A 16,130-nucleotide genomic window follows, 5' to 3' on the forward strand; every position below is an offset into this window, starting at 1 on the left:
CCGAAGAGGACGATGAAGAGTAAGACGAAGAAGAAGACGAAGAAGAAGAAGATGAAGACGACGAAGAAGAAGAAGAAGAAGAAGAAGAAAAGACTGGCTGCCATGGGGTTACTTTAGATTACAGTTTTTATCTATGCAAGGGAATGTCATCATGCTAACCGGCCTGTTAGCTATCTAACTCTGATGGTTTTTCATGGGCTTTATCTAGTTTATTTAAACTGATTGTCAGAGGCCCATCTGCAAAAGGTGGCTGAGACGCTAAGCCAAGCAGGGAGCTCCGGGCATCAGGAGGTCAATGGAGCTTGCTCCTGGCCATAGTACAGAGCCCAGGCTACCTCCTGCTTAGTGCTACACTAGGCTGCTGAATGCAGCTGCACCTTGGGGCAGGGGCTGGCCACTCCCTGTTCTGCAGTTGCTGACCTCATAAGAGTGGTTCCAGATTTCTTAGCTCAAGCAGGAGTCCGAAAGTGACGGGGTGGCAGGTGGCCCCCAGAGACACCAGCTCTGTCCTGAGGTCCTGTTCCAGCCCTTGTGCAAGTTGCTCCTGCACCCCAACAAGGTCTTTTTGAGGTTTATTTTTATGATGGGGAGCCTGCAAGTATTTGAACTCCTGTTTCATGCACTTCCTGTTTTCTTGTCTTTACCGCTTCCTCCCTGCAAGTGTCTTAGTCACCTCTTGGGAGTCAACAGTGTCCCTAGCCATCCTGCCATGCTCGCTCCTCAGGAGCGCTGCTGCTAGCGCGTAATGGGTGCTTAATGACTGTCGCGCTGGCTATGGAGAGGGGATTGTTTTCAACCTTCCAAAAGATACTGTTTGAGACCAGTGTGCTGTACATACAATAGGAAGCAAAGCAGGCAACGACCTCTGCCTCCAAAGACAGACAGACAGACACGCACGCACGCACGCACGCATGCATGCATGCACGCACGCACGTGCGCACGAGTATGTTAGCAGTGCGTGCCTGCCTACAGGAGAACTAGGCAGAGCACTGGACGTATAGCTTGCATTGCTGGGATGGTTACAAGGTTGGATAGAAACAGTGTAATAGGATCCTCAGAGAAGACCTCACTGCTAAAATGGCATTTTACCAAATATTTGGAGTGCTAAAGAGCCTTATGGAAAGATCATTCCATGTAGGGAACTCTTAATATGAAGGCTCTAAAGCTGGCCGTGTTGGAACATTCCAGAAAGGGGATGGTTTATGTCCAGGGCCGATAGGTGAAGGTCAGGGAAGGATGAATCAGGAAGAAATGAGGCAGAGAGGATGACCGGATGCTGCCTGTTTTGGTTGGACTTTGCCCTGGGATTAGCCATCACAGGGTTTCCAGCGTAAGATTGACTCTGGAGAGTATCACTATCTGACGCAGGACTGAATCCTCTGGATGCTGCAGTAGCCTAGGGAGTCACAGCTGCAGGGGTGTGGTCAGAAGGTGACTAATATAATGGAGCCTTCACCAGGGGAAGCGGCTGAGGTGAGGAGATGTGGGAAGAATCTTGATTTACTTTGAAGGTAGGACCTACAGAATCTGCTGATCCAGGGAAGGAAGCTAAAGATGATGGCAGGTTTTTAGTTCTGAGGAGCAGAAAAGTTGCAGTCTGAAATGTGGAAGGGGCCAGGCGTGGTGGAGCAAGCCTTTGATCCCAGCACTTGGGAGGCAGAGGCAGAAGCAGCAGCAGAGGCAGAGGCAGATGGTTCTCTGAGTTTGAGGCCAGCCAAGGCTACATAGTGAGACCTTGTCTTAAAAATAAGATAAAATTCGGAAGGCCCCAGAGGGGAAGGTTCTGTTATGCAGCAGCTCAGTTTGCACATAGTAGGTTCAGGGTGTCCCCTGTGCAGGCACCCACACAAGACGTCAAGCAGGTATCAAACATGGAAATAGGAGAGGCATCTAGGCTAGAGAGAGCATCTGATGGGGTAAACGTGAGCATACGGATGGACTGGACTGTGGAACTGGATGAGATCACTAGACCTGTCCCTGTTCAGGCAGAGGCGATAAGGCTACAGTAGATACCTGTTCACTGCTTAGACTGTGTCCCAAAGAGACTGACTCCATGCAGCCTGAAGTGCCGGGGAAGCGGCAGGACAGGCATGAGACCCGTTGTCTCATGCTGGGGTCCCCGAATCTTCTACCAGTGCCGTGCCCTAATTTACATGGGACATGAAACACTGCAATCCCAGAAACCCCAAGGCTGAAGCCACAGGATCATAAATAAGTCCAAGGCCACCCTGGGCAGCAGAGTGGACTGTGTCTCAACAATAAAACAGAGCTGTCAGGATGCTAGCTAGGTGGCACACAAGCCTGACAACCTGACTTCATTTCTCAAAACCATAATAAAGGCCGGGCGGTGGTGGCGCACGCCTTTAATCCCAGCACTTGGGAGGCCAGGGCTTCACAGAGAAACCCTGTCTCAAAAAACCAAAAAAAAAAAAAACCATAATAAAGGTAGAAGGAGAGAATGGGTGTCACAGAATTGACCCCTGTGTATGCATCGTGACACACAAGTGCCAATAGTGACTAATGGCTCAGCACAGTAATGGTAAGGGAGCTGTGTTAGAGGCTTGCCTGGCATCTGTAAGACCCCAGGTTCAAACCCCATACCTAGGCAGACAGAAAGGTATAATGTAATCTACAGGAGGGAGTGGGGTGAGGACTCTGAAGGAGAAGCACACGCTGTGCAACCCTGAGAGCCAGGGCGTCCCTGGGATCCATGGGGATGGCCAGAGGAGGAGGCCAGTGCACGCCTGGTGCGCTACCCCGAGTGTGTGTGTAAGGGAACCGGCACACTATAGGAAAGGCTGCTGAAGGCCACTAACTGTTGGCCAAACACAAAGTATAAAGTATGTGGGGCTGGCTTAGCAGCTCAGTGTACTTGCTTTTGCAGAGTGCATAGGTTCGGTTCCCAGCACCCACATGATGGCTCACAACCATCCCTAACTCTAGTTCCAGGGGATCCTAGGCCCTCTTCTGACCTCTGCCAGCACCAGGCACACACACATACTTATCCACATATACATACACATGAAAAGTTTATGTATATAATGTGTAGATGGAAGCACATTATCAGATTCCCAAAGACATTACAAAAGGTAAGGTCTGATGTACAGTATATGCCTTGGATAACTCAGTCATAAGTCCGTAATCCATTAAGACTTGAGTTCACTGTAGTCTGAAGGAGACACTTAGCTGAATTTTGAAGAATGGCCAGGATTTTGCTTTGTTGAGATTCTTAGGGGAGCTACTCCACACAAAGGAGCTGACAAGGCCCAGTGTACAGCTACAGAAGACCTAGACCTAGAGCATGTTTGGGTAAACCAAACAGGTCTGTCTTATCTGAAGGAAAAGGTAAGGGCAGGGGGCATTGGCTAAAAATGTAGTGTAGAAAAAAAAAAAAAAACCTTAAATCTGAGATTTGGGACCAGCAGGGTGGCTCAGTGGGTAAGGCACTTGCCGTCCCTGAGTTTAGCCCCAGGACCCACATAGAAGAGAATAACTTCCATGAGTTGTCCTCTGACCTCCACACGTACATGTGTAACCCGCCGCCTCCCACACACATCAGTAAGGTGCCTTAGTCAAGGTCTGATAAAACACCATGACCAAAGCAACTTGGGCAGGAAAGGGTTTATTTGCTCACCCAATAGGCTAGACTTCAGTCAGTCAATCACTAAGTAAGAAAATGCCCTACAGACTTGTCTGCAGCCTGATCTTAGAGGTATTTTCTCAACTGTGGCTCCCTCCTCTCTGACGACTTGTGTCAAGTTGACATAAAACAACTAGCCAGCCAGCATAAAATGTAATATATAAATTGTTGTGATCTAAGGCTTTAATGGCACAGACCTGAAACCACAGCTATTTGGGAGGCTGAGGCAGGAGGATCACAAGTTTAAGGGTAGCCTAACTTAGTGAGAACCTGTCTTAAATTTTTAATTTTTTTTTTAAACTTAAAAAAGGCTGATAGTGGCTTAGCAGGTAAAGGTACTTGCAGCACAAGCCTGGCGACCTGAGTGTGGTTCCCAGAAGCCACACAAAGGTGGAAGAGCACTGACTCCACAGAGTTGTCCTCACACCACCACATGTCCCACGCTCACACACATCATGGGCACACATGCAACAATAATAAACTTTTCATTCAGTTGGTTTTGTTTTTTTCTTTTTCTTTTCTTTTTTTTTTGGTTATTTGTTTGTTTGGTTGGTTGGTTGTTTGGTTGTTTGGTTGGTTGGTTGGTTTTTCGAGACAGGGTTTCTCTGTGTATCCCTGGCTGTCCTGGAACTCACTCTGTAGACCAGGCTAGCCTTGAACTCTCGAACTCAGAAATCTGCCTGCCTCTGCCTCCCAAGTGCTGGGATTAAAGGTGTGTGCCACCACCGCCCGGCCGGTTTTGTTTTTTCAAGACAGGGTCTCACTGTGTAGCTCTGGCTGTCCTGGAACTCACTCTCTAGACCAGGCTGTCCTCGAACTGACAGAGACCCACCTGCTTCGGCTTTCTGTAAAACAAGAAGCTGAGCTTAGAGCTAGAGCATGCCCAGTGTAACCATTTAGCCTTTCTGTGTCCACCCCAACTCTTGAGTAATGACACGGAGGCGTCTTTATTTATGAACGAATGCCTAGGCCTTAAGCCAGGCTTGTCTCCCAACCAGCTCATAACTCAGTTAACCCATGTATACTATTCTGTCTGCCACATGGCTGGTTACCGCTCCTCATTCCATACATCCATCTTCTCCCAAATCGGGATGCCGAAGCCTCCTAGGCCTGACTACTTCCCAGAGTGTGCCTGGCCGCCCCTGCTGTTCCTTCCAATCCTGGCTCAGCTTATTGACAGGTTTTTTTATTGACAGGTGATGCTTTTGCACCGTGCATAAGAGATTATCCCTACGCCTAGCATGCAGGAAGAAGCCCTCAATCCAACCTCACACTCCACAAATAATGCTGAAGGTTAGGAATTAGGGTGATGGCTAGTAGGTGGCTGGGAGCTGTGGTATCCCTGAGATCTGTTGCTGCTGCTGTTTTTGGAGACAGGGTGTCTCTGTGTATCCCTTGCTGGCCTGGAACTCACAGCAGTTTGCCTGCTTCTGCCTCTTGAGTACTGGGATTAAAGGTGTGGGCCACCACCCTCAACTGTCTCGAGGTTTTGAAGCAGTTTTTTCTATGTAGTACTGCTAGGGTATGTGGCTGCAAGCAGTTACCAGTAGGAGGCCATTGCCAGGGCTTATGGGTGACGTATAGGGAACTTTAACTAAAAACTGTAGCACATACGCACTTACGCACACACACACACACACACACACACACACACACACACACGAAGCGAAAAGAAAAAAGAGAAAGAAAAAGAAATGATCCGGGAGAGATACATCAGCACTTGAGAACACTTGTTTGTTTTCAGGGGATGAAGTTTAATTCCCAACGCCGCATGGCAGCTCACAACTGTCTGTAACTCCAGTTTCAAGGATCAGACACTCCTCTCCTGGCCTCCATGAGCATCAAGCACATACATGTACACATACATACACATGCACATACATACATGTACACATACATACACATGCACATACATACATGTGCACATACATACATGCAGACAAAACACTCCCTGTATAAAATAACTCATCTTTAAAAAAACAATAGGTGGTTGGTAATTAACAAAGAAAGCAAGAGAAGGCTGATCTAGAGCATCTAGCATCTAGTTATACAGCATTTGAGATAGATTGAATTATCGTACTAAAAATATCCAGGGAGGACCCAGGGGACAGGGGACTAAAATAGGGAAGGTTAGTACTGCGTGGTTTGGCATAAAGATCATATTAAGTTGTGTGAGCATCAAGGAGTTTTCAGAGGCAATATAGCAAAAATAGAGAAAAAAGTGTTCTTGACGATTCATAGGTGATGGTTGCCACTCTGTCAAGTGCTAGTTGCCACAAAGAAAGAATTAAGACTTGGAAACAGCTTGTCAGGCACCACTCTCCCTAAAAACAGCTCCTCCCCAAAAGGGTGACCCAGCCGCCAAGCTCCGAAGCCTGCTGAGTTGGGCAGCAGCCAAGAGCAAGGTTCCGTGTTTACATACCCACCATGGCCTGGGTTGTCACAGCAACTCCCCCTGCACAGTTCATCTCCTCCTTCCCTTGGCAACTTCCGAGTGAGTTTTGCCCTTCACCTCTTGTGGTCTCAGTGTTCTGGGTAACCCAGCTTGCTCTGTTCTTTTTCTTTTCCTGGCAGTACCTCATCTTCTCACATATTTCCTAGTCTGCGGCCATACTTGACCTGTATGGGACTAAGCAGCCTGCACCCCTCCCAACCTCCCAAACCAGGAGGTGGCAGACAGGTCCCCTGCAGCAGCCAGAGCCAACGCTAGCAGGCCTGTGTGCTGAGTCTGCAAGATCCCACCCGAGACCCTGGCTCTTGACTTGCACCTTTTCTTGGTCTTATAAAATTATGCTTTCTAAATTCCCTGGTAAGTTAGAAAGGAGAAGGAATGGTAGGCCCGTTGAAAACTCAAGAAGTGACTGTTGACCCCAGAATAACAAGGGAGGGGACAGGAAAAAACACAAGAAATGGACACAAGAACTCAGAATTCAGGACCATGTACGTCCTGTAGAGTTGAGGCAGTTTCCCACACCCCAGAAGGCAGGAAGACAGCAGGGCTCTTCTCTGAAATATCAATGACCAGAATTATCAAGGAACGCTAAATTAGTGCTGGGATAGAGCACAGATCCTGCGTGTGACCCAGGCATGACAGTATAAGCCAGTAATCCTGGCAGTCAGGAGGTGGGGGGCAGGATTAGGAATTAGAGGCCAGCCTCAGCTATAAAGCAGATACAGGCAATCTGGGATACATTTCCTTAAAAAGAGGAAGATCTTAAATTCTCTTTAACTGTAGGGGCAGAGACATGCACTATGCTCTTCAGTTTTGGTGCATCCCACATGTTAAAGGTTTCAGTACTCAAAAACATTAATTCTGTCTATTCAGAATTTGTGAGCTCTCCCAGACAATTAGAATCTTCTAGTTCAGCCTCCCACCTGACCTATGTAACAGTGGAAGAAAATGAATTCCAAAGTTGCCATCTGATTCCAGGCACTGACTGTATACACATATGTACATGCATGTGTGTGTATGCAGACACACACACACACATGTATAAAATAATACATCTTCCTCCTTCCCTTCTCCCTCTTGTTCCAGCCATGCTCACTCTCGCTCTGATCCCCCGCTCACTCATATGAGGGCATCAGATCTCATTACGGATGGTTGTGAGCCACCATGTGGTTGCTGGGATTTGAACTCATGGCCTCCAGAAGAGCAGTCAGTGACCTTAAATGCAGAACCATCTCTCCAGCCCAACATTTTTTTTTTTAAAGTAAAAGGTTGAAGGTAGTAGGTTTTTTTGTTTTTGTTTGTTTTGTATTTTGAGGCACATTCTCATGCAGCACAGAAGCACAGACTGGCCTCTAACTTGATATAGAGCCAGAAATATCCTTGAGTTCCTGGTCTTCCTACTCTACATCCCAAGTGCTGGGATTTCAGGTCTGTGGATGTCTGGTTTATGTAGTCCTGGAGAATCAAAGTGAGAAGTGAGGTCCAGGCCAGCCTAGGCTGTGTAAAGACAATTACAAGGATGGTGGCACATGCCTTCAGTTCTAGCACTCAGGAGGCAGAGAGGCAGGAGGATCTCTGTGAGTCTGAGGCCAGTGTGGTCTACATGGTACGTTCCAGAACTACCAGAGCTACATAGAGAGACCTTGTGTCAAAACAAGCAAGACAGCTATCTATTTCCGTATAACACATGTTCTCTGTGGAGAATAGTCGAGACAGTGAACTGAAGAGAGACCTGGGGACATGACCAGTGGTAGACAACTCTTCCAGCATGTGTGAGCTTCTGGCTTCGTCCCTCATACTGTAAATAACATCATTGAGCATTTTGTTTTATGGATTGACACTTTTTAAGCTGCTGGGAGATCATGATCCCAACACTTGCGAGGCAAAGGCAGGCAGATCTCTGTGAGTTCCAGACCACCCTGGTCTACAGAATGAGTTCTAGGGCTAGAAACCCTGTCTTGAAAACAAAACAAAAAAATAAAAGAAATTGCAATTACCACACGCTCAAAACTATATTGCCAGTGATAAAACTAACAATATTTTTATTACATTTACTTGTTTGTGTGTGCGCACATGTGTATGTGCTGGTCAAATGACAACTGGCAGGAGTTGGTTCTCTCTTTCCACCATGTAGTTAGTCCCCAGGAATCAGGCTTGGTCATCATTACCCGCTCAGCCATCACCCCAACCCTGCGTTTTATATTTTAAAAGCAGGAACCACAGTAATTGTAAACCATGGCCAGCTGTGGAACACTGTACAGTGGTAGAATAGGCAAGGTGTCCTTCCAGAAAACCGAGGAGACTGATTCTCCACACATGCCCATGCAAGCTTGCGAGCTCTTCACAGACTGTTGCGGATATCTGCAGCAAAGCCATTGGACTTAGGGATACAAGGTATTGGCCCTTTCTGATTACTTGACCAACCCCCGCCAAGGTCAGTGGCGCTTTAGGAGCTGTCCCAAGAGCTTGCTCATAGCCCCTGGATCATAGCCTGAATTAAGTTTGGAAGACATTTCCTAGCGTTCTAAAACATGCTCTATAAGTCAGTTGATCCTCACCCAAGCCCACTTCGTAACGTAGTTTTAATTTATACCAGTCTGTCTTCTCACACGTCTGAGGGTGCTATCCTCACAGGACAGATCACAAAGGGCAAATACTGTTTCTGAGCATAATGGATGGCTTCTCTTCTTTGGTTTGGTTTTTTGTTTAGTCCTGTCTGTATTGGCTTTGTTAACATAGGTTTCTTTCTACATCGGCTAGTCTGGCCTCGTTTGGTCTGTAGATAGTGTAACTTGGTGAACTTCTGATCTCCTGGATTGCACCTCCCAAGTACTGGGATGATAAGTGTGTACCACTGTGTCTGGTTCCCTGTATGAGAGATCAAACCCAGAGCGTTGTGCACACTGGACAAGCACTCTACCAACTGAGGGAGAGCCCTAGGCCTTGTTAGGTTTTCTGAAACAGAATCTGCCGTGGAGGCCAGGCCTGCCAGGTACTCACTGTGTAGCCCAAGCTGGCTTCAGACATGAAGATTAGCCTCAGCATCTTGAGTGCTGAGATTACAGGCGTTGGTCACTTCCTCAGTAGGTGGTAGGAATAAATGAAAGAAAGTCCTGGGATTCCGTCCTATGTTGCCTCAGTTAAAAATATTTGAATTCTAGCCAGGTGGTGGTGGCACACGCCTTTAATCCCAGCACTTGGCAGGCGGATCTCTGTGAGCTCATGGCCAGCCTGCTCTACAAAGTGAGTTCCAGGCCTGCCAAGGCTGTTTGTTACACAGGGAACCTCTGGCTGGGGTCTGGGAGGCAGGGGAGGAGAAAAAAACCCAAACCAAAAACCTTGCAGTTCTAACTGTGTATTTACAAACAGCAACAAAACCCTCAATTTGTGGGAGTACTGTTCTGTTCTCTCTGTTAGCATCCATATAATGGGTTGTTTGTTTTTGAGGGCCAGTGAGATGATTCAAGTAAGCTCGGAAGACCTAAATTTGATCCATGGGTTCCACATAAGGTAGAAGGAGAGAGCACTGCAGCATGAATGTACCCACACACGTACATCACACACAATCATATGCTCACACACATACACAGTCACACGCACACACACATACATCACACACAATCACATACACACCCACTCACACAATCACGCTCACACATACATCACACACATATACACCCACACACATAATCATATCCACACACAATCACACGAACATACAGTTTTTTTGAGTCCTGTGTTCCCCTCTCTCATGTCACCAGGCACGAGTAACCCTCTTCCTTTTCCTCCCATCCAGGCTACCCGTTGGCTCTGTTTTACCGGCATTACCTTTTCTACAAGGACAGCTACCTCATCCATCTCTTCCACACCTTCACAGGCCTCTCAATTGCTTATTTCAACTTCGGTAAGTGAGTGGGTTCAGCAGGGACGCAGCCATGAGAAGCAGCCTGGGGAGGGATGGGCCGGGGGAGAGCCCGAGAGAAGCTCGTGCACTGGGAAGTGTAAGCTCTTAAAGTTTTCATCTTTACAAAAAGAGGATTCAGTCAACAGGAACACAACTCCATTGTTCTTTGTTTTCTTTTTTTTTTCCTTTACTGGGGACAGGAAAAAAATATTTGGGAGTCAGGAAGGTGGCCCAGCAGGTATTCTCTTTATAAGGACCCCAGCACTCATGCCAGATGCTCAAAACCACCTGTGACTCCAGTTCCAGGGGATCTGACCCCCTTCTAGCTACACAGGCACACACATGCACACACCCACATACACTCACACACAGGTAAATAAATATTTTCAAAGATGTGGAAAAACAGTATATTAATAATTCAAAATAAGGTAACATATCAAAACATCACTTGGAACCCCGTAAGTGCACACATTTTTATGTACCAGTTAAGAAGTGAATTTAGTGCTGGGCATTATGGTGCAGACCTTTAATCCCAGCACTCAGGAAGCAGAAAGGGGCCAGCTTGGTCTATATAATGAGTTCCAGGCCCATCAGGGCTACAGAGTGAGACCCTGTTATCATCATCATTTAGGGGCTGGCGAGATGGCTCAACAGGGAAAAGCACATGCTGCCAAGTCTGATGACCTTCCCACATGGTGGATAAGGATAACATTTTCTCTAGTTGCCCTTTGACCTCTGCACTTACCATGGCACACCTACACATAAAATTGACTTGAGACAGCGTCATATAACCCAGGCTGATCCTGAACTGTGAAGGTCATCTTGCGCCTCCTGTCTCTACTTCCCAAGTGCTAGACGGCAGGCATGGAACCCCATGCCTGGTCTGATATAGCTGGGGACTAAACCCAGGGCTCCAGTGGGCCAGGCAGGCGCTCTACCAACTCAACTCCGTCCCCACCTCCAGCCCCGCATGCTGTGCTGTTCTGGGGCTCTCAGGAGGAATGGGCACCACGGTCCTAAACACTGCTCTCTTCTCTACACCCAGGCCACCAGTTCTACCACTCCTTGCTATGTGTCGTGCTTCAGTTCCTCATCCTGCGACTCATGGGCCGCACCATCACTGCCGTTCTTACTACCCTTTGCTTCCAGATGGTAATTTTTTCTCGTGGCAGCTCAGGTCACATCTGACAGTGTGACAGTCACAGGTGACAGTAGGTGTGGAGAGGGGCAAGGCAAGGGGTGGTAGCACAGTAACCCAGGAGACCTAGCTTATAATCCGTCCTCCAACACACAGCATCTGACTGGGGGCCAGTCATTCGGCACAAGCCCTAGGCAGACTGTAGCGGGAACTCCTTACTGGCCTCCAGACTATGCCGGCAGGGCTCCTTGGTGGTTCTCACCAGTTAGCCCAGCTTACCAGGAGTTACTCAAAGGTAAGGCAGACAGCCAATTTACAATGAACTACATACAGAAGCTAAGCATGAAAATGTCCCTCCGATGCCCTAAGCAAACCACTCCTCGCTGAGGTGCTGATGCCCCCATTTGTAAGATTGATTTGTTTATTGAGATGGGTCTCACTGTGTAGCCAAGGCAGCTTCAAACTCTCCAGCTCAAGCTGGCTTCAGTCTCTGTCACGTGCCAGGATTCTAGGTCTGCACCAGTAGGCCTACCTCATAGGAAGGACCAGAAGAGAGGAAAGGGGAACGACTAGAGGGGACTGCAGAGCCAGGGGCAAATGAAGAAGTCGGGCGTGGTGGATGACTCAGGCTCGGAAGGCTAAGAGGAAGATTATGATTTGAAGGCCATAGAGCACCAAAGGGGGGGGGGGGCAGCGGGGAAAGAAAAAAGGGTGTACAATGGTGAAGATGTCCCCTCTCCTAGGCCTACCTTCTTGCTGGGTATTACTACACGGCCACCGGTGACTACGATATCAAGTGGACAATGCCACACTGTGTCCTGACACTGAAGCTGATTGGTAAGTGGAAAGGCACCGGCTTCCTCCTCCTTTACAGAGGGGCCCCTCCTCCACTGAGCCCGAGTAAGCCAGGCTGATGGTCCCGTCATGCTCCTGGCTCCGGTCTATCCACAGACCGCATCCTCATGTCTGCCCTCCCCTCCCTTCTCTCTTTGCTCAGGGCTGTGTATTGACTACTATGATGGAGGCAAAGACAGGGTAAGTGTCCACACTGGCAGAGGCTAGGGATTAACCGGAGGGAAGGGGAAAGTCTGTGCTACCAAGACTGGCTCTGCCTCCAGGGCTGAGCCTCTGCCTCATTCCCTAGCCTGTGAGCTATCTTCCCAATAGCGACTGGGCAAGGACGAACCAGGCTAACTTGTCCAGGTTCCAGCTCTTGCATAAGGTCCAGAGATCAGCGCCAGCAAGGCATTTGTCACAGCAGCCACAGGCTGCTGTTGGCTAAGCTGCCCCACACATTTTCCCATGAAGCAGCCTTCCACCTCCCACCCCACACTATAGAGCTCCAGGCAGTGGGGCACAGGTTGGGAATGCTATGCCCCTTGGGGTAAGAGTCCAGGCTATCCTGAACCATGCGTTCTCTTCTTGGCATAGAATTCCTTGTCCTCTGAGCAACAGAAATATGCCATATGGGGTGTCCCGTCATTGCTGGAAGTGGCTGGCTTCTCCTACTTCTATGGAGCCTTCTTGGTAGGGCCCCAGTTTTCAATGAACCACTACATGAAGCTGGTGCGGGGAGAGCTGACTGACATACCAGGGAAGATGCCAAACAGGTAATCCCCTCTCCTGGTCACGGCCTCCGTGTAGGAATCCCACCTAGTACAACCACTCTGAAGTGACTCTCCTAAAGGTCAGCCCTAGCACACTGGCCCAGTTGTCAGTGTCACATGAACAGTGTCTACATAACGTGTTCCTTAGCCTAGACTGCCCCAGCAATTCATGCTGCCCCTGAAGGACAAATGTTTTGCCCACAAGTTATGCTCCTCCCTTCAAAGCCGCCTCTCACAGAGGGAGACCCTGTTCAATACACAAAAAACGTACACTTAACAAGAGACGTGCGAAAGCCACTGGGACTCCTTCCCTGGGGACGTTGTTCTTCTGTACATGGGGTTTTTAGCCTTCCCACTGAGGAGCCTGGGACGCTGAGACCAGTAGCACTCTGAGGGTTAAAGCCTCTGCACACTGCTCCCTCCTGCCCTCTCCTGTAATGGAGCTTGCAAGTAGACAAGCAGAGAGCTGTCTTTCTGGGAAACAGCTCCTGGTGCCAGTACAGGCAGCAGTCGCCACACCCTGACACGCTCCTTTCCATGACTGCAGGTCAGAGGGTGAAGGGTGAGGCTCTGCTGTCTGTGACCCCACTTGTTCCTTTCCAGCACCATACCTGCTCTCAAGCGCCTGAGTCTGGGCCTTGTCTACCTAGTGGGCTACACTCTGCTGAGTCCCCACATCACAGAAGACTATCTCCTCACTGAAGACTATGATGTGAGTGGCTGTCAGCCCAGCAGTGTGACTACTGCCTCATACAAAGGGCCCTGTAGATGAGAGAAGTAGGCCGTGCATCTACAGATGTGTGTGGGATTTTGCTTGTCTGTGAGTTGGCATGTGCCACCCAGGCCATTACCTACATGGACAAACCTCGCACAGGGTAGCTCCAGGTGTACTTTCACACTCCCCGCCCACCCTCTCCCCCTAAAAAAAACCAGCTCTCCTTACTGTATGCCAGGAGACTTGGAATGCAGCAGCTGGTGGCTCTGCAGCCTTTCTTTAAACTGATACTTAGGGGCTCATCCAGAGTTCATGCTCCAAGAAAGGAGAGCTGGCTTTTGCCACTGCCCGTGCACAGCTCACAGTCGCTCCATATCCATTCTGTGTAGATTTCTCTCAACTCCAGACTCTGGCTATGCAGGGCCCCTCTGTTGACTGTACACATGCCTAGATCTTGCAGAGGAAGAGGAAAATGCATGTTGGCACCTCTTGCCTGGTTACAGACAGGTGGGGCTGTACTGTCACGGCACATGTGGCATCAGAATCGACAGGAATGGAGGAGCCAGCCACCAGTGTGAAGATATCATTTAGGGGACTATGCCATGCCTGTGCTTTGTCTAACGCTCCTGTGCTCTCTTCCCAAGAGCCGCCCTTTCTGGTTCCGCTGCATGTATATGCTGATCTGGGGCAAATTCGTGCTGTACAAATACGTCACCTGTTGGCTGGTCACAGTAAGTAGGAAAGAGAAGTCATAGTTAGACAAGTTGGGGGAGGGCGAGAGAGGTGCGAGGTGTGAGCCCTAACCGTCCTCCCCCCTCAGGAAGGAGTGTGCATTTTGTCGGGCCTGGGCTTTAATGGCTTTGAAGAAAATGGGACCGTGAGATGGGATGCCTGTGCCAACATGAAAGTGTGGCTGTTTGAAACCACCCCTCGCTTCAACGGCACCATCGCCTCCTTCAACATCAATACCAACGCCTGGGTAGCCCGGTGAGTATGGAGGCCTGGGCCCAGGCTCCTCCCACAAGATACTGAAGGTGGGGTATTGTCACTTCTGTCCCTGTTCTCACCAAGCCACCCTCCCCCCCCCAAAAAAAAAAGCTCTGTAGAAGTGCCTCATTCTCTCCATTGGTGCCAGACCCTCAGTACTCAGCTGTCACCGCTGAAGCAAGCGGCTGGTCCTCATGTACCCACCTAAGCCCAGTCTGTGTTGTGTCTGAACCAGGACAGCTTTCCTCCACCTCAGGCTGTCCTGTTAGCACTGCCTCCTTACCCTCAGTGGCCACAAGTGGGAGCCAGTCAGCACTCCACTCCTCAGGGCACGCAGGCGCAGGCGACGGCGACAAGTCTGAGATTCATCCTTACCCACCCTCTTCTCTAGTTACATCTTCAAACGCCTCAAGTTTCTTGGAAATAAAGAACTCTCACAAGGTCTCTCCTTGCTGTTCTTGGCCCTCTGGCATGGCCTGCACTCAGGATACCTGATTTGCTTCCAGATGGAATTCCTCATTGTTATCGTGGAAAAGCAGGTATGACTCAAGGGTGGGAGAGAAAATGGATGGGGTGGAAGACAAGACTGACCTCTCTCCTTCCACCCCAGGCCACCAACCTAATTCGGGACAGCCCAGCCCTGAGCAGCCTGGCCTCCATCACAGCCCTGCAGCCCTTCTACTATTTGGTGCAACAGACCATCCACTGGCTTTTCATGGGTTACTCCATGACAGCCTTCTGCCTCTTCACATGGGACAAATGGCTTAAGGTAGTGAAGACCTCCCTGCAAGGCTGCTGGGGGGGTCACTAAAACCTCTAGTAGCAAGGGACAGCCCAAGCCTCCCATCTGAGTGGATTCTGTCTGTCCACAGGTGTACAGATCCATCTATTTCCTTGGACACGTCTTCTTCTTGAGTCTACTATTCACATTGCCTTACGTCCACAAAGCAATGGTGCCAAGGAAAGAAAAGTTCAAAAAGAGGGAATGACCTCTTTCCCTGGTAAGTGACATCTTCAGGCTGTAGGCTAGACCCAGACTAGAGAGAAACACCACGGCAAGTTCAGGTGCACTTCAATGCAGCTTGCCCCGAGGGAGTGCACTGTGGTTGTACCTTGTGAGAAGGGCCCGGGTGCCACCCTGGCAGCCTGCTGCCCACACACCTTGCCTTGTAGGTGGCCGAGCGAGAGCTGGACTGGTGCAGAAACTCCGTGTCTCCCTCCTCACAGCACTCCTCACCCCAGCAGAGACGCCAGGAGCTGAAGTCACAGCACTCCGCTGTGCCTCTGCGACAGCCAAAGGGGAAGCTCTTGTGGGAGGAGCAGAGGGGCTGCACCCCTTTGGACTCCCATGCACGTTGCCTTATCTCTCCCCTCTAGCCAGGAATCTGTTGTTTCTCTTCTGCCAATCTACTACGATTGTATATGTGCCGATACCGCCACCCCCCCATGGGGGGAGGGAAGGGTACAAGGCCCTGCCTGCTCCACTTTTTCTATCTTGGAACTATACCAGATAAAATCACTTCTGTTTGTTCAGTTTTTCACTGCTAGCATCCAGACTGCTTTCTTTCACACATACTCTCCGTGTTTGCTAAAGCTGAGGTCATCAGGGTCTCTCCTTGAGAGCCACAGAAATCTAGGAATCAGGAACGCCTACAGTCAAAGTCTGGACTGCCAGAATCTAAGGGGA

At 49.3% G+C, this 16,130-nt stretch overlaps 1 protein-coding gene across 1 annotated transcript in view; it reads left to right on the forward strand.

Annotated features, from left to right (window-relative positions):
* The window catches only part of Lpcat3 (lysophosphatidylcholine acyltransferase 3), a 41,079-nt gene extending 25,094 nt beyond the window's left edge, over positions 1–15,985 (forward strand). The window contains exons 2-13 of the mRNA XM_028754509.1: positions 9,889–9,996; positions 11,042–11,148; positions 11,878–11,971; positions 12,132–12,169; positions 12,566–12,744; positions 13,345–13,453; positions 14,101–14,187; positions 14,277–14,443; positions 14,835–14,982; positions 15,054–15,212; positions 15,316–15,444; positions 15,617–15,985. Coding sequence (XP_028610342.1) covers positions 9,889–9,996; positions 11,042–11,148; positions 11,878–11,971; positions 12,132–12,169; positions 12,566–12,744; positions 13,345–13,453; positions 14,101–14,187; positions 14,277–14,443; positions 14,835–14,982; positions 15,054–15,212; positions 15,316–15,432 — 1,313 coding nt within the window. The 3' untranslated portion in view covers positions 15,433–15,444; positions 15,617–15,985. The remainder of the gene's footprint in view (positions 1–9,888; positions 9,997–11,041; positions 11,149–11,877; positions 11,972–12,131; positions 12,170–12,565; positions 12,745–13,344; positions 13,454–14,100; positions 14,188–14,276; positions 14,444–14,834; positions 14,983–15,053; positions 15,213–15,315; positions 15,445–15,616) is intronic.
* The last annotated feature ends 145 nt before the right edge of the window (positions 15,986–16,130 follow it).

Source organism: Grammomys surdaster, unplaced genomic scaffold (genome assembly GCF_004785775.1).
Source record: "Grammomys surdaster isolate TR1022 unplaced genomic scaffold, NIH_TR_1.0 126013, whole genome shotgun sequence".
Lineage (NCBI taxonomy): Eukaryota > Metazoa > Chordata > Mammalia > Rodentia > Muridae > Grammomys > Grammomys surdaster.